At 37.3% G+C, this 17,890-nt stretch overlaps 1 protein-coding gene across 3 annotated transcripts in view; it reads right to left on the bottom strand.

Annotated features, from left to right (window-relative positions):
• MMP16 (matrix metallopeptidase 16) overlaps positions 1-17,890 on the bottom strand; it is a 200,871-nt gene that overhangs the window by 52,623 nt on the left and 130,358 nt on the right. For all 3 annotated transcript variants that reach the window (XM_080581664.1, XM_080581666.1, XM_080581665.1), the window contains one exon: positions 6,094-6,255. In XM_080581664.1, coding sequence (XP_080437790.1) covers positions 6,094-6,255 — 162 coding nt within the window. The remainder of the gene's footprint in view (positions 1-6,093; positions 6,256-17,890) is intronic.

Raw genomic sequence — 17,890 nt, forward strand, 5'->3', positions numbered from 1 at the left:
AGAAAAGAAATGCCAAGGAGAGTTTATCTCCTCTGATAAATGAGAAGGGAGAACTGGTAACAACAGACATGGAGAAAGCTACTCAGCAACTTCTTTGGCTCAGCCTTCATTGTCAGTCAGGATTTCCACATCTCTCAAGTGGTATCCCTTCCTATGGCAGGGGGTTGGAGTTAGATGATCTTTAAGGTTCCGTCCAACCTGAGACATTCTATGATTTTATGATTCTAATTCTCTGAATCTCTGGGCAGGATCTGGGGGAGCAAAATCCCCCCCACTGTAAGCAAAGAAGAGGTTCAAGACCATCTGATGAAACTGATGAAACAAGTCTATAGGACCCAATGTCATACATTCCAGGGTCCTGAGGGAGCTGTCTGATGTAGTTGCCAAACCTCTCTCCATCACATTTGAAAAGTCCTAGTAGTAGGGCAAAGTCCCTGGTGACTGGGAAAAGGGAAACATCGCTCCCATTTTTAAAAAGGGTAGAAATGAAGACCAGGGGAACTACAGACTGATGAGCCCCACCTCTGTGCCTGGGAGGATCATGGAACAGATCCTCCTGGAAGCAATGTCAAGTCACATACAAGACAAGGCAGTGATCCGAGACAGTCAGCACAGCTTCACCAAGGACAGATTGTGCCTGACCTGTCTGGTGACCTTCAATGATGGAGTGACTGCATCGGTCAACAAGAGAAGACCAACCCATGTCATCTACCTGGGCTTCTGGGGCTTTTGACATGATTCCATACGACATCCTTGTCTCTAAATTGGAGAAATATGGATTTGAAGGTTGGAGTATTCGGTAGATAAGGAATTGGCCAGATGGCTACAGCTAGAGAGTTATGGTTAATGGCTCTATGTCCAGGTTATGAGTGGTTTCCCTCAGGAATCTGTCTTGGGACTGGTGCTGTTTAATATCTTTATCAATGACGTAGACAGGGGAACAGACATAGACACTGGTACCCTCAGCAAGGGCCCACAGCATAAGGAAGATGTGGACCTGTTAGGGTGGGTCCAGAGGATGACCACAAAGATGACTAGAGGGCTGGAGCACCTCTCCTATGAAAAAAGCTGGGCGTGTTCAGCCTGGAAAAGAGAAGGCTCCAAGGAGATGTCATTGTGGCCTTTCAGTAGTTAAAGAGGGTTTATACAAAAGACGGAGAGTGACTTTTTACACAAGCAGATAGTGATAGAAAAAAGCGAAATATTTTTAAACTAAAAGGGGGGAGATTTATATTAGATATAAGGAAGAAATCCTTCAATATGAGGGACAGGAACAGGTTGCCCAGAGGAGCTGTGGATGCCCCATCCCTGGAAGTGTTCAAGACCAGGTTGTATGCAGCCCTGGGCAACATGATCTAGTGGGTGGTATCCCTGCCAATGTCAGGGGGGTTAGAATTATATGATCTTTAAAGTCCCTTCCAACTCAAGGTTGGAATCAAGGTATGATTCTATGATAATCCTAATGGCAATTGGTTTACTTGCAATGGATGCATTGAATATGTCTTTCCCTTTCTAAACATACTAGTACATTTACTTATACTTTCCATGTACAACAATATTGGAAGTTTCAGTTGGATCAGTAATATTTCTGGAAACAAATGAAAATTTAAATTTGGATCATCTCTCCAAATCATTTAAATACAAAATCAATTTTGACTTTAAAAAACTAACATATTTTGCATGAGCAACTTCAGAAAGACATTTTAATAGTAAGACAACCTTAAAACTTCATAAATGCCATTTGAATTTCTGATACTTGTTCAAAATAAGCATACTTTTTAAAGAAAAATATAGACTATGTAAGGAAATGGTAAACTCCCCAAATGGTTGTCATACAATTTAATAGGGCATTTATTTCATTCACAGTTTTAAGGTTTGTGACAATTATAATTTACAGTTAATAATGATGTTTTGAGGAATATTGCAGACCAAAGCAATTATTTTAATAGGCGTGACATTTTTATTGGGGTGTATGATTCCCGATCACCTCTTGATTTTAAAGCAGGAAAGGAATCAGTTTGCAGTAGCTCATGTTGGAATGATTTTAACCCCAAACCAAAGTTTTCATATGTCATTTGCTGGTGATGTCAGATATTACTTCCCAGGGGTAACACATTTCTCCTAATGTATAGCCCACAGCTGTTAGAGCTTAGAGGTTAGTTTTTGGCAAAGTATTGTTGTCTAGCCCTCAAGTCTAGACTACCAACTTATGAAGTCATGAGAAACAACCTTCCTTCTAGCTAATCACACAGGAAAAAAAAAAAAAAAAAAAAAAAAAAAAGCTTGGTAAGCTAATCATTTAGAAATTGCTTTATGAAAATATATATCAGTGCTTACTAATATAATATTTTTAAAAAGCTTGTTAATATAAAATATATCATAATGGCAGCAGAGTTCTAATTAGCAGTATGGTAATTCTACACGGATATAGATGTCATTTGTAGTAGTAATGATATGCAAGGAATGGCCCTGATAATATTCAATTTAACCCTGATAGTTAAACCTCTAAACTGGAAATAACTGTGAGTATAAAATTAAATTTAATACAAAATTAATTGGGGAATATTAACCAAGGGAGTTCTAAATTATACTACTGGATACATGGCATTAACATAGAAATAGCACAAATTTTTTGCTGTAGGAAAGAAATATACATATATATGTTATAAACAAAACAAACAAACAAAACAGCTATAGAATCAAAGTCTTTAAAACCAGGAATGAAATTATAGCTTTGGAAATGTAAGGAAAAATAATGTGGGAGTTAGTCTTAGATTCAGCCTATAAGCAGAATAATGTTATTGTTTTCATAGAATCATTTAGTTTGGAAAAGATCTCTAAGATCAACTAGTCCAACCTTTAACATAGCACTGCCAAGCCCACCATTAAACCCTGTCACTAAGCTCTACATCTACACCTTTTTTGAAGACCTCCAGGGATGGTGACTCAAGTACTTCCCCAGGCAGCCTGTTCCAATACTTCACAACCTTTTCAGTGAAGAAAATTTTCCTAATATACAATTTAAACCTCCCCTGGCACAACTTAACGCCACTTCCTCTTATCTTATCACTTAGAGCTTGGGAGAAGAGACTGATCCCCACCTTATATAGGTGGGGATCAGCTATAGCCTCCTTTAAGGTAACTGTGGGGTGCAATAAGGTCTCCCCTGAGTGTCCTTTTGTCTAAGCTAAATAACCCCAGCTCCCTCAGCTGCTCCTCATCAGACTTGTTCTTTAGACCCTTCACCAGCTTCATAGCCCTTCTTTGGTCATGCTCCAGCACCTCAATGTCCATCTTGTAGTGAGGGGCCCAAAACTGAACACAGTATTCAAGGTGTGGCCTCACCAGAGCTGAGTACAGGGGGACAATCACTTCCCTAGATCTGCTGCCCACCCAGTTTCTGATACAATCCAGGATGCTGTTGGCCTTCTTGGCCACCTGAGCATGCTTCTGGCTCATACTCAGATGGCTATTGACCAATACCCCCAGGTCCATTTTCACCAGGCAGCTTTCCAGCCACTTTTCCCCCAGCCTGTATTGTTGCATGGGATTGTTGTGCCCCAAGTTCAGGACCCGACACTTAGCCTTGTCGAACTTCATAGAGTTGACCTCGGCACATCAGTCCATCCTATCCAGATCCCTCCACAGACCCTTCCTACCCTCAAGCAGATCAACACTTACGCCTAACTTGGTGTTATCTGCAAGCTTACTGAGGGTGAACTCAATCCCCTTGTCAAGATCATTGGCAAAGATATTGAACAGAAGTGGCCCAGGTACTGAACCCTGGGTGCCAGCACTAGTGACTGGCCTCCAGCTGGATTTAAATCCATTCATCACAACCCTGAGCTCAGCCACCCAGCCAGCTTTTAACTTCACAAAGTGTACACCTATCAAGCTGTGAGCAGCCAGGCTCAGAAGAATGCTGGGAAACAGTGTCAAAAGCCTTACAGAAGTCTAAGTAGACTACATCCACAGCCTTTCCCTCATCCACTGAGTCCATCACCTTGTCGTAGAAGGAGATCAGGTTCGTCAAATAGGACCTGCCCTTCATAAACCCATGCTGACTGGACTTGATCGCCTGGTTGCCCTGTAGGTGCTGTGTGATGGCATTCAGAATAATCTGCTCCATGAGCTTCCCCAGCACCAAGGTCAGACTGACAGGCCTGTAGTTTTCTGGATCCTCCTTCTGGCCCTTCTTGTAAATGGGCATCACATTTGCTAGCCGCCAGTCCCCTGATAGCCAGGACTCTTGATAAATGATGGAAAGCAGCTTGGCAAGCACTTCCACCAAGTTCTTTAGTACCCATGGGTGGATCCCATTTGGCCCCATAGACTTGCAGACATCTAAGTCATTGAGCAGGTCACTAAAAATTTCCTCATGGATTATGAAGGATTCATTTTGCTCACCATCCTTATCTGTCAGCTCAGGGAACTGGGTACCTGGAGAACAACTGGTCTTGCTGCTAAAGGATGAGACAAAGAAGGCATTAAGTACCTCAGCCTTTACCTCATCTCTTGTTGCTATGTTTCCCCCATATCCAATAAAGAATGGAGATTCTCCTTAGTCCTTCTTTTCTTGTTTATGTATTTATAAAAGCATTTTAATCGTCTTTAACAGCAGTAGCCAGACTGAGCTCAAGTTGAGCTTTGGCCCTTCTAATTTTCTCCCTGCACAGCCTCATGGCATCATTATAGTCCTCCTGAGTGGCCCGCCCCTTCTTCCGAAGGTCATAAACCCTCTTTTTCTCCTGAGTTCTAGCAATAGCTCTCTGTTCAGCCAGGCTGGTCTTCTTCCACCCCAACTTGTCTTTTGGCATGTGGGGACTTTTAAGATTTCATTCTTGAAGAGTGTCCAGCCTTCCTGGACTCCTTTGCCTTTCAGGACTGTCTCTCCCAAGGGACTCCCCCAACCAGTCTCCTTAGCAGGCCGAAGTCTGCTCTCCAGAAGTCCAGGGTGGTAGTTCTGCTAACTCCCTCCTTACTTTTCTAAGAATCAAAAAGTCTATTAATTTATGATCTCTATGCCCAAGATGGCCTGCAACTTTCACATCACTCACAGGTCCTTCTCTGGTAACAAGAAAAAGATCCAGAGGGGTGCTGTCCTTAGCTGGCTCACTCACTCAGCTGTGTCAGGAAGTTATCTTCCACACACTGTAGAAACTTGCTAGACGGTTTCCTCTCCACTTTGTTGTATTTCCAGCAGACATCTGGTAAGATGAAGTCCCCCACGAGAACAAGGGCTAGCGTTTGTGAGAGTTCTCCCAACTGCCACGTATAGAATATTTTGTCTTCCACTTCAGCCTGGTTGGGTGGTTTATAGTAGAATCCCACCAGGACATCTGCCTCATTGGCCCTCCCCTTTATTCTTACCTATAAACACTCAAATCTGTCATCACCATTGTTCAGCTCTAGAAAATCAAAATACTATCTAACATACAGGGCTCTGTTTTGTTTTCTTTTTAAATTTTCAGTTACCTTGCATTCTCAAATACATACAGAATTTACCTTCACTAGATGTATCTCCTATTTCCAGCCACAAAAAAATAAACCATATTTTAAAAAGTGGGTCTTTTTTTCCCCTGTGTAGCTCAAAGTCTTGGACTCATAATCACATTTTTTTGAGATCAATTAGCTATATTTATCATTAAAAAAAGGGTTTTCAGGGACCACAAAATTGATCTACCCAGGGAACTGTTTAGTATTATAACTGATAAACTGATAACTGAGAAGCAATCAATTCATACAATTATATTAACTTTGAGTACTGTGGAAATAAGCTCATTATGGTTAAAGCCTGCATGTCTTAATATTTTAATAGATTGGGATCCCTTTGCAGATATTTTCTTTATGGCCTTTTAAAACATTTAAGATTACCATTCCAGCTGAGTGCAAATTTGAATGCAAGTTGTGAATAGTGAGAAAACAAGTAAAAGAGCTTCATCAGAATTTTTGGCGTTATCACAAGAAGGCCTTTGGGATAACAAGTGGCAGAGCCTACCCCAACAAATAATTTTTAGAGAGGTGATGTGCACAGGAGGTTGTCAAACACATTCTTAAGTGAAAACATTGTTTCCTAATTAAAATATGACATACCATATATCTTCTGGATGCCCTGTAAATCATCATTAGGTAGTTTGAAGTTATCAGTTTCCATATACTGGTAAAATGGAGCCATGATTGCTGTGGGATCATTAGAATGCTCCAAGCCCAGAGCATGTCCCAGTTCATGCACAGCAACTAGAAACAGATCATTTCCTGTGGAGAAAAGAAAGGAAAAAAAAAAAAAAGTTTGAAACAATAAGCATAGTAACAGAAATAACACAAGTGGAGGACTCTTCATTTGAAAGACATTTTCATTGAATTTGAATTTTACTAGTTAATATTTAACAATGAAACATTAAGGTAATGCAGTAGCAAAGGTGACTTTCTTTTCTTTTTTTCTTTTTTTCTAAAAGAGGCAACCAATCATATTATAACCATATGATACTCATATGGATACCATAAGAGTGTTTATCTTTTTAAACTGATGCACATGGTTAGTACAGGGTTCAAGTGTCATATCTGGCATCTAGGCTTGTGTGTAATTTTAGACATCAGGTTTATGCTTTAGTTAGGCTAAGTAAAAATGCTTGCACTAAGACATAGTTCCAAAAGGAAAATCTCTCTGATTTGTGTGGTTAGCTTCACAGACTGAGGACTACCTATTTAGGACAAACCCTACAGGGAACTTAGTCATCTAAGTGCTAGCAATCAGGCCCCTGCTGATTATTTGTACATGTTGTCCATTTCTGAATCACCATAACTGAAATTCTAATGAGGGAAATATGGGTGTCTTGCTATCTCACGCTCAAAACAGGATTCCCTTATTTATTTAATTGTATAATCACTATATATTTTCAAATTCTTAAGTATTAGAATTTTTTGATTTATGTAGATCTAAACAATAAAATGTCAGACTCATATTATAGACTGATTTCATGCTTTTGTTTTTCCCTTCCAAAAATCCACATTTCATTTTTATTACAGGGTATTGGAAACAATTAGAAATGTTACCAGTAGAATTATGGCACTCTGTGAAGCAAACACAAATCAAAGTCAGTAAACTATTTCTATAAAAGTTTCAGTGCTCGACCTCTAGGTTGTTCATTTTGCTTATTTTTACTCATCTAAGACTGCACGAGTTCAGCGTATCTTTCTATAAGTCTTTTGTACAGATTCTGTCTGTAGTCAACCTGTTATATAATGAGACTTTGGAAAAAATGTTTGTCATCAGAAAGATTCTGGTCACTTGGAGAGGATTCACATCCAGTATATTGCTAGGTTTCACCACATAGGAATGGGAGGAATCATTCCTCAAAAGTGTGTTCCTGTCCCACACAAAAATTATTCTAGGTTACCAGCTTATGATGAACGTATAACTTTTAGAAAGTTGGACATAAGCGAAAGGGGTCCCACCTAGAGTAGGTAGCTTCTTGTTGAAATACCAGTATAAATGGTGAAAAAGTAAAACTAAAATATAAAGTCTATAGTGTGGTCCAGTAGACAGATATATATTGAGATGCAAAAAAGTTCAACATTAACTTTCATTCTATATTCTGTAAATCCTTTGGAGGTAGACAATAATATTCCACTGCTGGTGCTGGGATTATAAGTACTTTTATAATATAATAATAATATTAAACTTTGGATTTAGAACAAAAAAAAAAAAAGAAAAGAAAAGCATATATATTTACAGAACTTTGAGCACATAGTTGAGAGTGTTTCAATTTTTCAAGTATTTCCTCTTGCTGACACAAGAAATAAACTTTCTCCCAAGTACCTATGAAAGGGGAAACACTTGGCAGTAGACGTCTTCATGATGTATGGAACCATGCTGATGTTTGTAAAATAAATGTTTGATTGAAAGCATGGAAACATTCAGTTAAAACTCTGTTTAGTTGACAGAGTCTTTTCATGTCCTTGTTTTTAATCCAGAAATAGGAAAAGCTAAATGTTTGTGCTCCTTTATTCAGTATAACTGTGCAGAAAAATCACCTTTCAAAAATTAATGTGACATAATATGCGTTTAGAAATGAGAAAAAGTTTATCCTATCATTTATAATTAAGTGGTTTTCAGATGAAATATCTTCTTGACTATATGTATATATATTTGGATGCAGTTCTTTACATAGCAAGGCAGATTCTCTGTGCACTGTTGTAACAGGTTTGAGGAGCTTGACTGTCCCTGTCAGTAATGCTTTTGATATCTGAATTTACCCTTCTATATCCAGTCAAAACTGATCTTGACGGTATCACATATGAATAATCCACAATATCTGTGGCTAACCTCAGCATTTTAAGTGATGCACAGGAGCAACTCTGTAAATGTTTTCATTCTGCACTCATAATGGAATAATTAATATCCTTTAAAAAATGATAGTTTAAGATGAAAAGACATGAAACAAGATATTACTGTGCTATAGCTATTGTATTGTGACAAGGCTCACAATTCTTTTCTGCATTTTATGAAAGTTAGAGTTTCAACACAGGTTTATTAGAATGAATTATTTCTTTGTCCAGCACTAGATTGTATGTGTAAAATGGAACTTCCTTTTGTTCATCAGACCTTGTGAAAGGCAAATTTGTCTCCTAGACCTGGGCCCCTACCATCATAATTAAGAATATTAACCAGTCTAAGTCTTTGTATCAATAATTGAACTAGCAACCTGCATACAGTATTTATTGAACCATTTTCATACAGTTTTACATTAATAATATTCGAATTTTTAATAATACAAATAATGACACTATGACTAGGCTGGTCAGTATCAACAGATTAAAGAGTGTTTTACGTGTGGTACTCAACATCTACTGTTTGAAGTGAGAGGGCCAGGAGGTGAACTTGTAACCATTTCAAAAATTATGCAAAACTACAGTTAATAAAATAGTCTTGGAAGAGTCTACTGCTTCTCTCTAATTGTGCCAGTTATACAACGCCTGAAGAATTAATACATCCTTTGGTTCTCAGTCCCCACTGAGTATTTATAAAGATCTCCAGGAATTCTTATATCTTGTTCCATGTTGACTTTGAGGCTGCATAAATTACACAATGAAGTGAATATATATAGTAAATAAGTCAAACATCTGCTGGCATGTGTTCCTTCCAGGATCACAGACAATGTGCGTATGTAGAGCACTTCTACTACTACTTCTAAGTGATACTGGGTCTATGTCAAAGAACAGGTATTATGCAAGGGTTGTTCGTTTGTATCTCTATGTATTTTGGGTGGGGTCATATGTGAAAAATAATAAATATTCAGTATATGCTTGGCCCCTCTAGGCTTAGTAAAAGCCTAGGCCCAAAAGGGAAAAAGGCAAAAGGACTCCGTAATTTCTACCTCCTGCAATGCAACTGGTAGATATCAAGGTAGCTATTAAATGTGGTAAACCAGAGACAGAACTGCCCTTGGAGAAAACAGGTAAAGGGGAAGGGAGAAGGTCACAGGAAAAAGCTGGGAGAATAACATTCTTGCCTGGGGTGACAGAGTGATTTAACAGGGAACATATTTTCTACTTATAGTCAAATAGCTCCATTTTTCATAACTATTTCCATCAAGAGTCATGATTGTCTCCAGGGCATCCTGAGTTTAAACTGACCCAAATAACTTAGTGCAGTTGAAACTGGGGTTTAAACCAGTTCAGAATGTGTTGCGTGAGACCACTGCAGGTAAGACTTACTACTGTCATAGTTTTCATCCTTTTTCTTTTGCATATGATTAGATCTCTCTAATTCAGCAACAATTACTCAGTCCTTCTTTTTGGGATTTTTGGAATTACTCAGTCCCTGCTTCTGGGAGAAAACTTGCCTTGAGCATCACAATGTTACAATCACTAGCTACTGAGAGTGCAGAAGGATAATCCTAAAAGTGCTCGTTCTTTCTCTCCAGACTGCGCAGAAGTGTATTTGACTCTGCAAGGTTGATAACAGGACAACTTCAGTTCCTTGGCCAGGGGTCAGAGAAAGATGGAGTATACAGGCAAGTGAACATTAGTACCAGCTCCAGACAGCTTTGTTATCATACTTACACTGGATATCATCTTTTAAATATTTTCAGTCCTCACCATTGAAGGAGAGAGTCCCAAATGATTCTGTATATCCATATACATTATGCACGTAGAAATATATATTTCAGTCTACTTGGCAAAATTAAGCACCATCTCCAAAACTTTAAAAAGTCATGAGTAAAAGAATTAAACTACATACAACTATGATGGCTTTTAAACTAAAAGTTGCCACTTCAGGATGTACAGCGGTGAATAATCATTGTGATAGTCTCAGTTACATCTTGTTATATTTATCTATAGGGTAGTAGAGGAGTATTGCAAAATATATTTCACAAGTCCAAAATCTGTGCATCCCTGGTATTCTGTTATTAACGTAGAAATTCAGAATAGGTAGGATATAAGATCAAACAGATTGTGATTGTTTTTCTTATTTTATCTCAGGTTTAATTTCACATTGGAAAAAAAATAAAAAAAAAAAGTACTGTGTGTAAGGAACTAAGAAAAAATGATTATTTTTATACTGACGCTTTTCTCTGAGGCCATAAACTATTTTAGGCACTAAATCTGCCTGACTTTACAATCACTGCCCAAACTCCAGAATATAAATATGTATTAATTTATCAAATATTCAACAGCCAACACTGTGGAGCACAGCCTATGGAGAAACCTCTAGCTAATATATACACTATTTTTCATGTCTACAGAGAAACAAAGCTAATATGTTTGTCCACAGCAAGCTATTAAGAAACTCTAGTACTGGAGACATTATTTCCTGCTTTAAATGGTATGTGAGCTTAATTTAGAAAAGTAATACCCTAATGGCTTAGCAACTGTTAGATTTGTCACTTGGCCATCTTTTTGACTTAGAACTAAATGACACCCCAAGGCATGTCACTTGGTTCTTCTCCTTGGCACATGATAGTAACTGCTACAATACATTATGAGCTCAAAAGTTATCCATCTTTCAAATGCCAAGTGACCTAAATTTTGAAGACTTCCATATCCAGAGAACAACAAAATGAAGCTACAAGATGAATTTCAAATGTGAAACAAACTGGAACACTACAAAACTATTTTATATACAGACCATTTTTTTTCTCAAATCTTATTTTGCTTCATTTTTTCCTGTGACACAGAATATTTCAGATTAAACACATATGAATCTGAAATGTAAATCTGTACAAGAAAGACTTCCATTTCATATCTATTATCAAAAAAACAGTACTCCAGAGGCAACTTTATAGTTCATCAAACAATATTACACATGTGCTGCCCATGAACTTGTCTGATGTATTTACAATTTGCATTTTTGTTATTTGGTTCATTTATACCATTGAATCACCAGACCAAAGCTGCTAATCCAAACTTGCTGAAATGCTGCAAAATTTAGAATAAGATTCTTACTGCATGTAACATGCAGAAAAATGGAAGTTGTATATCTATGTTATTATTATTTCCAGACAGGACAGAATTTTGAATGCGATATTTCAACAGTAGTGATAAAAGAAGACTTTTTCTCTCTGTAACCGTATTGCAATACAGTAGAATTGAGCATATACATGTATGCTTTTACATAAACACAATATATGCATGCTATATATGAGTATAAATGGTCCTAGATATAAATCATAGGCATGCTCTTACACAAATAAAAGTGCCACATTTCCCAGCCTAGGAAATCATATACTGTTGCTTGATGTTATCTCAAACTTTTAACGATCACTGAAAATTGTTAGCTTTATGGTTATTTGGGGAAGAATTTTCCAAGAAAAGGGAGAGATGGTTCCATAGCTTTGACAAAAGAAGAATAAAAAGTTTTTTTGTTTGTTTGTTTTTTCTGGTTTTAAATTAAAAAAAAAAAAAAGTATTATACAGAGTATATCCATTTTCTGTATGAACTTGGTGTACCTATTTTGTATACATAGTGTATTTTGAACAATTAAATACTAAATCCCATTTAGTTATTTTTCCACTGTGACACAAAGAATGACACAAAAATGTATTTCATTTACTCTGTCATTATATATAAGCTAATATGTATACTGCAATATTTGCAGATTGTTTTGCTGATATGTATATATATTTGGAAACAGTAGGGAGACACAAGCAGTTTATTATATATATAAAGTATGTACACTCTGTATATCATTTAGTATACCTACACCCACATGTGTATACTTCTTTAAAAAATACTCTATTTTAAACTGACCAGCAGATTAGTGTGAAATTTAAACTAGCTTGCTTGAAATTTGACAAGGGAATATACAGCAGGACTGTCTTAGGACTGTCTTAGGGTGACTCAGTGATCGTTGCTGAAATTCATTAAGGACATGTGAGTTTAGAAGAGTGTATGTCTTTTCAGGCAGTGTTCTACTGGTTCTGCATATTCTAGGCATAATTTAGAAGAAGTCAAGAGCCTGATAAAAAAACATCTTTGAATGGAGCCCACATTCTTTTATAAAACATATCAGCTTCTGCTTTAAAAGGGGAGGACGTGCAGAAGGTAAGACTTTTTGCTTTACCACATGTATTTATTATCATTTATACAACCATTTAGTAAATAGCTTGAAATGGGTATAATTAATTACTTCAGATATTCTTAATTTTCTTTCTAAAACATGATGTAAGGATCTTTCCACTTTTTTTTTCTCGTAGTTTTAATTACTAGTAATAAAAGATTTCACAAATTATTCTGACTCATGTATCAATACCAACATCTCTAAAAAGTGAGAAGTCGAGCAGTTGGAAAATATCCTAGGGGAGGTAAGCATGCTGCTTCCCCAGAAGGTGTAAATAAGGTTCTGCAAATATACTGCTTACCATTTTGTTTCATGCTTTGAGGAAACCCTGCTGTGACAGTGAACCTAAAAAGACTAAAAACATGTACACTTACGTTGAAACTTTAGCTCCCAGGATTAATTTCTGTCCATCTCCTGGGATTAACTTCTTCAGCATGCAGGTCTACCAGCGAATTTTTATACTATTCTCAGATGACATTTGCATTCAGATAGTAATGAAGCCACATCAGTTAGCAGACTGAAAAGTTCTATTTTGTATGCATTCATGGCCATCTTTAGATACTAATCATTTTAAATAAATCAAATTAAAAGTATATTGGAATTTTTAATTTTGTTATAAAAGATCTTCATAAATGATTTTTTCTCAGAAAACTCACACCAGTCAAAAGGTTTGAAAATAAAATGGTTATTCTTGGAACATTACAAATGACTAGGATACTAAATAACATTTAATCTATTTCTCCAGTAGTCTCAATGCATTTGCAAATGTTGCACATACTGTAGCAGCCATATCTATTTATATTTTTTCCTGTCTTCTCTTTGTTGCTGTTTTTGGTTGTTGCTGTGGGAACAATAAGCTGTAGAAGTATTTAAAACTTATTTCTGAAGGCTGTGAGAATGAACACATGCTGAGACTGAGTGTTTGAATATGTGTGTGACAAGAGCATGTATCACATATTTATCATCTTTCTTGCATGGTCCTGTCCTTAACGGTCATTCATGTGAAGGGAATGGACATCTTTCTACCACTCCTGAGTGACTGCCAGGGTAGGAAAGGATAAAAATAAAAGGGCTTTAATTGAGGCTGAGTCCATATTAAAATCAAATTCTTGCCTTTGACAACAAATATAGATTTTGACTTAAAGCCATTCAGCTAAAACGCTGGCTTGTTAACACTGCAGTTACTTTTGTTTTGAAGAGAAGTTTTTGTTATTGTTGTTGTTGTTGTTGTTGTTTTAATTTCCTCTAACATCCTGTGTATCCTACTATAATGAGAAATATGTGCAATTACTAGGAGGAAGGTCAAAGTCATGCTGCCAATATTCACAATAGATGTAACTTGCCATGGGGCAGAAATCTGCACGGGTCCTGCAGATCACTGAAATCAACCAAATAGAACCACGCAGAATTTAATTTATGTATGAAGCATGTGTTGGCACTCTGCAGGGATAATTTTTTACCCAGTTTCAGTTAAATTACTGAGATTAATTATATCATGCTCTAATTTAATTTACACTAAAGCCAGGTACAAGTTGTTATTCCTATCCTACTTAGTACATATATATGACTAAGATTTTTTAAAAGATAAAGTGACATAGCATTGTATATATATTTGGGAATTTTATGTGAGTAGTTCTTCTTTCTTTATGGTTGTTTTGTTTGTTTAGTTCCTATTAAGAGAAAAAATCATGATAGAATTTTCCATATTTTTTTTTCTTCGACTGATGGTGACAGAACTGGGAATTAAGAATCCTAACTGGCAAAGTGATTAGGAGAAGGAAAAAAATCATTAAAAATTCTATGATCTGAGAAGCAGATATGATTTCTTAGAAGGTTATAGACTTCAACAGGAGACTTGGTCCAAGCGTATATCATATTTTAAATGGAGGCAATGTTGAACTGGAGATAATAAATAGGGAGAAAGTGACATAAAGAAAAATCTTTTGTTTTACTTTGTTAAAATTTACACATATGAAATGCTATGATCTATTGGATAATTCTGCTGTCATCAGAGGGTATATCCATACACCTGTTTGTTTTACTTTATACAGAGGAACCACTGCAAGAATCTATGGCACTCAGAGAATGCTGTCATTTTGACACTAGTGACTCTTGCCATCAGCATGGAGATAGAGGCCTCAGAACCTGCTGTGGAGGGGAAGCCTCCAGGATGAAAGATTGTAGAGAGCAGCTCCAAGGGTGCTGGAGAGGCTAAGATGGTTGGGCAAATAAGCTGTCCTCTTGGGCCCCACAGCAGAAGAGAGCCTAGGCAAGAGGATACTTAAAGAGGAAGATAAAGGCAGGAGATAGCTAGTCCTGCCAAAGTGCAGAAGAACTTGAATGTGGGGATGTTAGATGGGGCAGAGGCTGACCGTGGTCGTATGTCCCAGCACACTTTCCCTGCTGTTGGTAAGGAGCTCAGCAGGACTCCAACCTGGGGGGACAGAAGCTAGCACAGGCCGGGAGAAGGGGAAATGCCGTATGTCCCGTGCCTTTCTATGGCTTCCCTGTAGAAAGCAGAGAGCTGAGCACAAAGTCACTGGGGACAAACTGGTCGCACAGCTGCTCTGTCACATCCTACACTCAAGCAGGTGCGGGACCATTATCTCTCTCCCTGTGTCAGCCAGCACGGCCAACCCTATTAGCAATATAAGTGATCATTAAAAGCACAAAACAGCTAAGAACTGTCTGTTCATATATATCATGCCTGTTAGTTCTTCATGAAGCTCAGGCCCTAATATTTTTACTGATTCTGTTAGAACTGCTAGCTGGTGTAAAGCTAATGACATTAACCCTATGCAATATTGCTTACACACCTTCAGTTTCCTGAATAGACAGTGCTTACCCCATTTTCTTATCAGTTCCCCAACTGCATCAATAGAAAGGAGATATATATATAACTCTTATGGTAAGGGAAATAAATATATGTTTACATATTACCATATTACCCATGACACGTTCAAAATTTAAGTTGTGCAATCCTTTGTGGATTACCATATTTAAATCAACAGGAAGGTGTTTGTCCTGTCATATGACAGGGATAGCCTACACCAGTAACTACCTTCTCTGAGCGTAATACTGAACTGCTCCCCCAGCAGGCATCTGTGCTGCTGAGATAGATTTCCTTGGACCCCAGTTGGTGCTATTATTTGGAAGCAGTTATTACTTCAGTTCTCCTTCTCTAATCTGAAATTGCATGGTTTCAACATTGCAGGCAATATATCTCTAACTACAAAGGAACTCTATGAGATTAACTCAGATATAAACATCAACATTTGGTCAGATTGATTCCACCCCCTGAGTCTGCTGGCTTCTGACTTAGGTCTTTTCATTTAGGCCCATGGCAAAACATTAATTGTAAACTACAAGATACAGATTTAATTCTGTGTACAGAATCAGAAAGCATTCATCGTTTACTTGAACTAGAGACTTAAACCTGTCCACTACGATAAAACATTTTGCACAAACAAAATTGTTCTGTTAATTTAGCTGGTTCTTTTTTGATCTTTCTGTTTTCATCTTTTCCCCAACCTGATATTTTAGCTGTAGATGTTTCCAGTTACTGGTGTTAAATGCTCAGCATTTTTTGAAATGCAAACCACTTAGGAAAGAGTCTAAATATAGACTTTAAAAAAAAAAAAGAAAATGGCCTCAAGAACATATGGTTTAAGCATTTTGAAGTACAGAATTGACAGGGTAAAGCACAAATTATTCTCTAGACTTGAGAACGCAGACACTGTGAGAAAGTCTTTCATTAGACAGTCATATACTACTCTTTAAAAAAAAAAAGTTATATATGAGGTTTCCTTATATTTTAGGGTTAGCTTACATTTTACTTTTCAACAATAATATATTAATATTCTCCCTAAAAGATAAAGAAATACATAATTATGTAAAGTTCTTGTCTCATTCTCAGGAAACCATGACAATATACATAGTACTTGGGAGTGTGATTTTTCCAATTCTGTTTGCCTCTGAAAAGGCGGAAAGAGGAGGGGTCAGCACAATAATGATATCCTACAGAATGTCTGTGGGAAAAAGTCAGATTTCTTAGAACCACTGTCTTGGAGAAAAAGTCTCCACAAAGTGGTCCTAGCAGCCAACAGAGACTCTAAGATCCAACTTGAGATTTGGAGTGCCGAGCCTAGTACCGTCTTCAAACAGCAAAAATGCAACTTTCTATTTAATGGGACAATTTGAGGGTCATAGATTTTTTTTTTTTTAGATATTCACAGATAATTCTCTTTCCTAAATTATTTCTACTGTCTCAGACTGATAACAATATAGTTTCAAGCTATTCTTCTCTTTTTTTTTTATTTTGTGTGTGTGTGCGTGTGTGAACTGATTTTACCTTTTATGACAATTTATTTGTGATCAAAGAGATAATTTCCTATTTTTTTTAACCTGGCATGTTTAACAGTATGGATTTTCATAAGGTCTCCATAGCAAGCGGACCTGAAATGAACCCGAAATTCAGGCTGTGGTGTGAAATCTCCTAGGAGGTCGTAAAGCAGTTTCTTTATAATTAGCATTAGTGCTATTAGTATTATTTTTACGGTATACATTTTTAAAGAAATACTGTCTTTCTGATAGATGATAGAGAACAGAAAAAGATGTATAGGGGATAAAAATAACACTAGAATATGTTGAATCATTTCCTTTTTCCCCCTTTTCAATAACTGTCACATAGAAAATTTATATGAAGCTCTCTCAGATTCAGGACCCAGACTTAAAATCTGCTAAGCTTCCTGCTAAGAGAAGGGAAGGTAGGAGCTAGATTTATTTGTTGTGTGTGAGGTCTTTCCTTTTTCCTTTCCTTTCCTTTCCTTTCCTTTCCTTTCCTTTCCTTTCCTTTCCTTTCCTTTCCTTTCCTTTCCTTTCCTTTCCTTTCCTTTCCTTTCCTTTCCTTTCCTTTCCTTTCCTTTCCTTTCCTTTCCTTTCCTTTCCTTTCCTTTCCTTTCCTTTCCTTTCCTTTCCTTTCCTTTCCTTTCCTTTCCTTTCCTTTCCTTTCCTTTCCTTTCCTTTCCTTTCCTTTCCTTTCCTTTCCTTTCCTTTCCTTTCCTTTCCTTTCCTTTCCTTGCCTTGCCTTGCCTTGCCTTGCCTTGCCTTGCCTTGCCTTGCCTTGCCTTGCCTTGCCTTGCCTTGCCTTGCCTTGCCTTGCCTTGCCTTGCCTTCCCTTCCCTTCCCTTCCCTTCCCTTCCCTTCCCTTCCCTTCCCTTCCCTTCCCTTCTTTCCTTTCTTCCTTTTTCTCTCTCTCTCCCTTCCTTCCTTCCTTCCTTCCTTCCTTCCTTCCTTCCTTCCTTCCTTCCTTCCTTCCTTCCTTCCTT

The sequence above is a fragment of the Anser brachyrhynchus genome (genome assembly GCF_964034855.1).
Source record: "Anser brachyrhynchus genome assembly, chromosome: 2".
In the NCBI taxonomy this organism is placed as follows: domain Eukaryota; kingdom Metazoa; phylum Chordata; class Aves; order Anseriformes; family Anatidae; genus Anser; species Anser brachyrhynchus.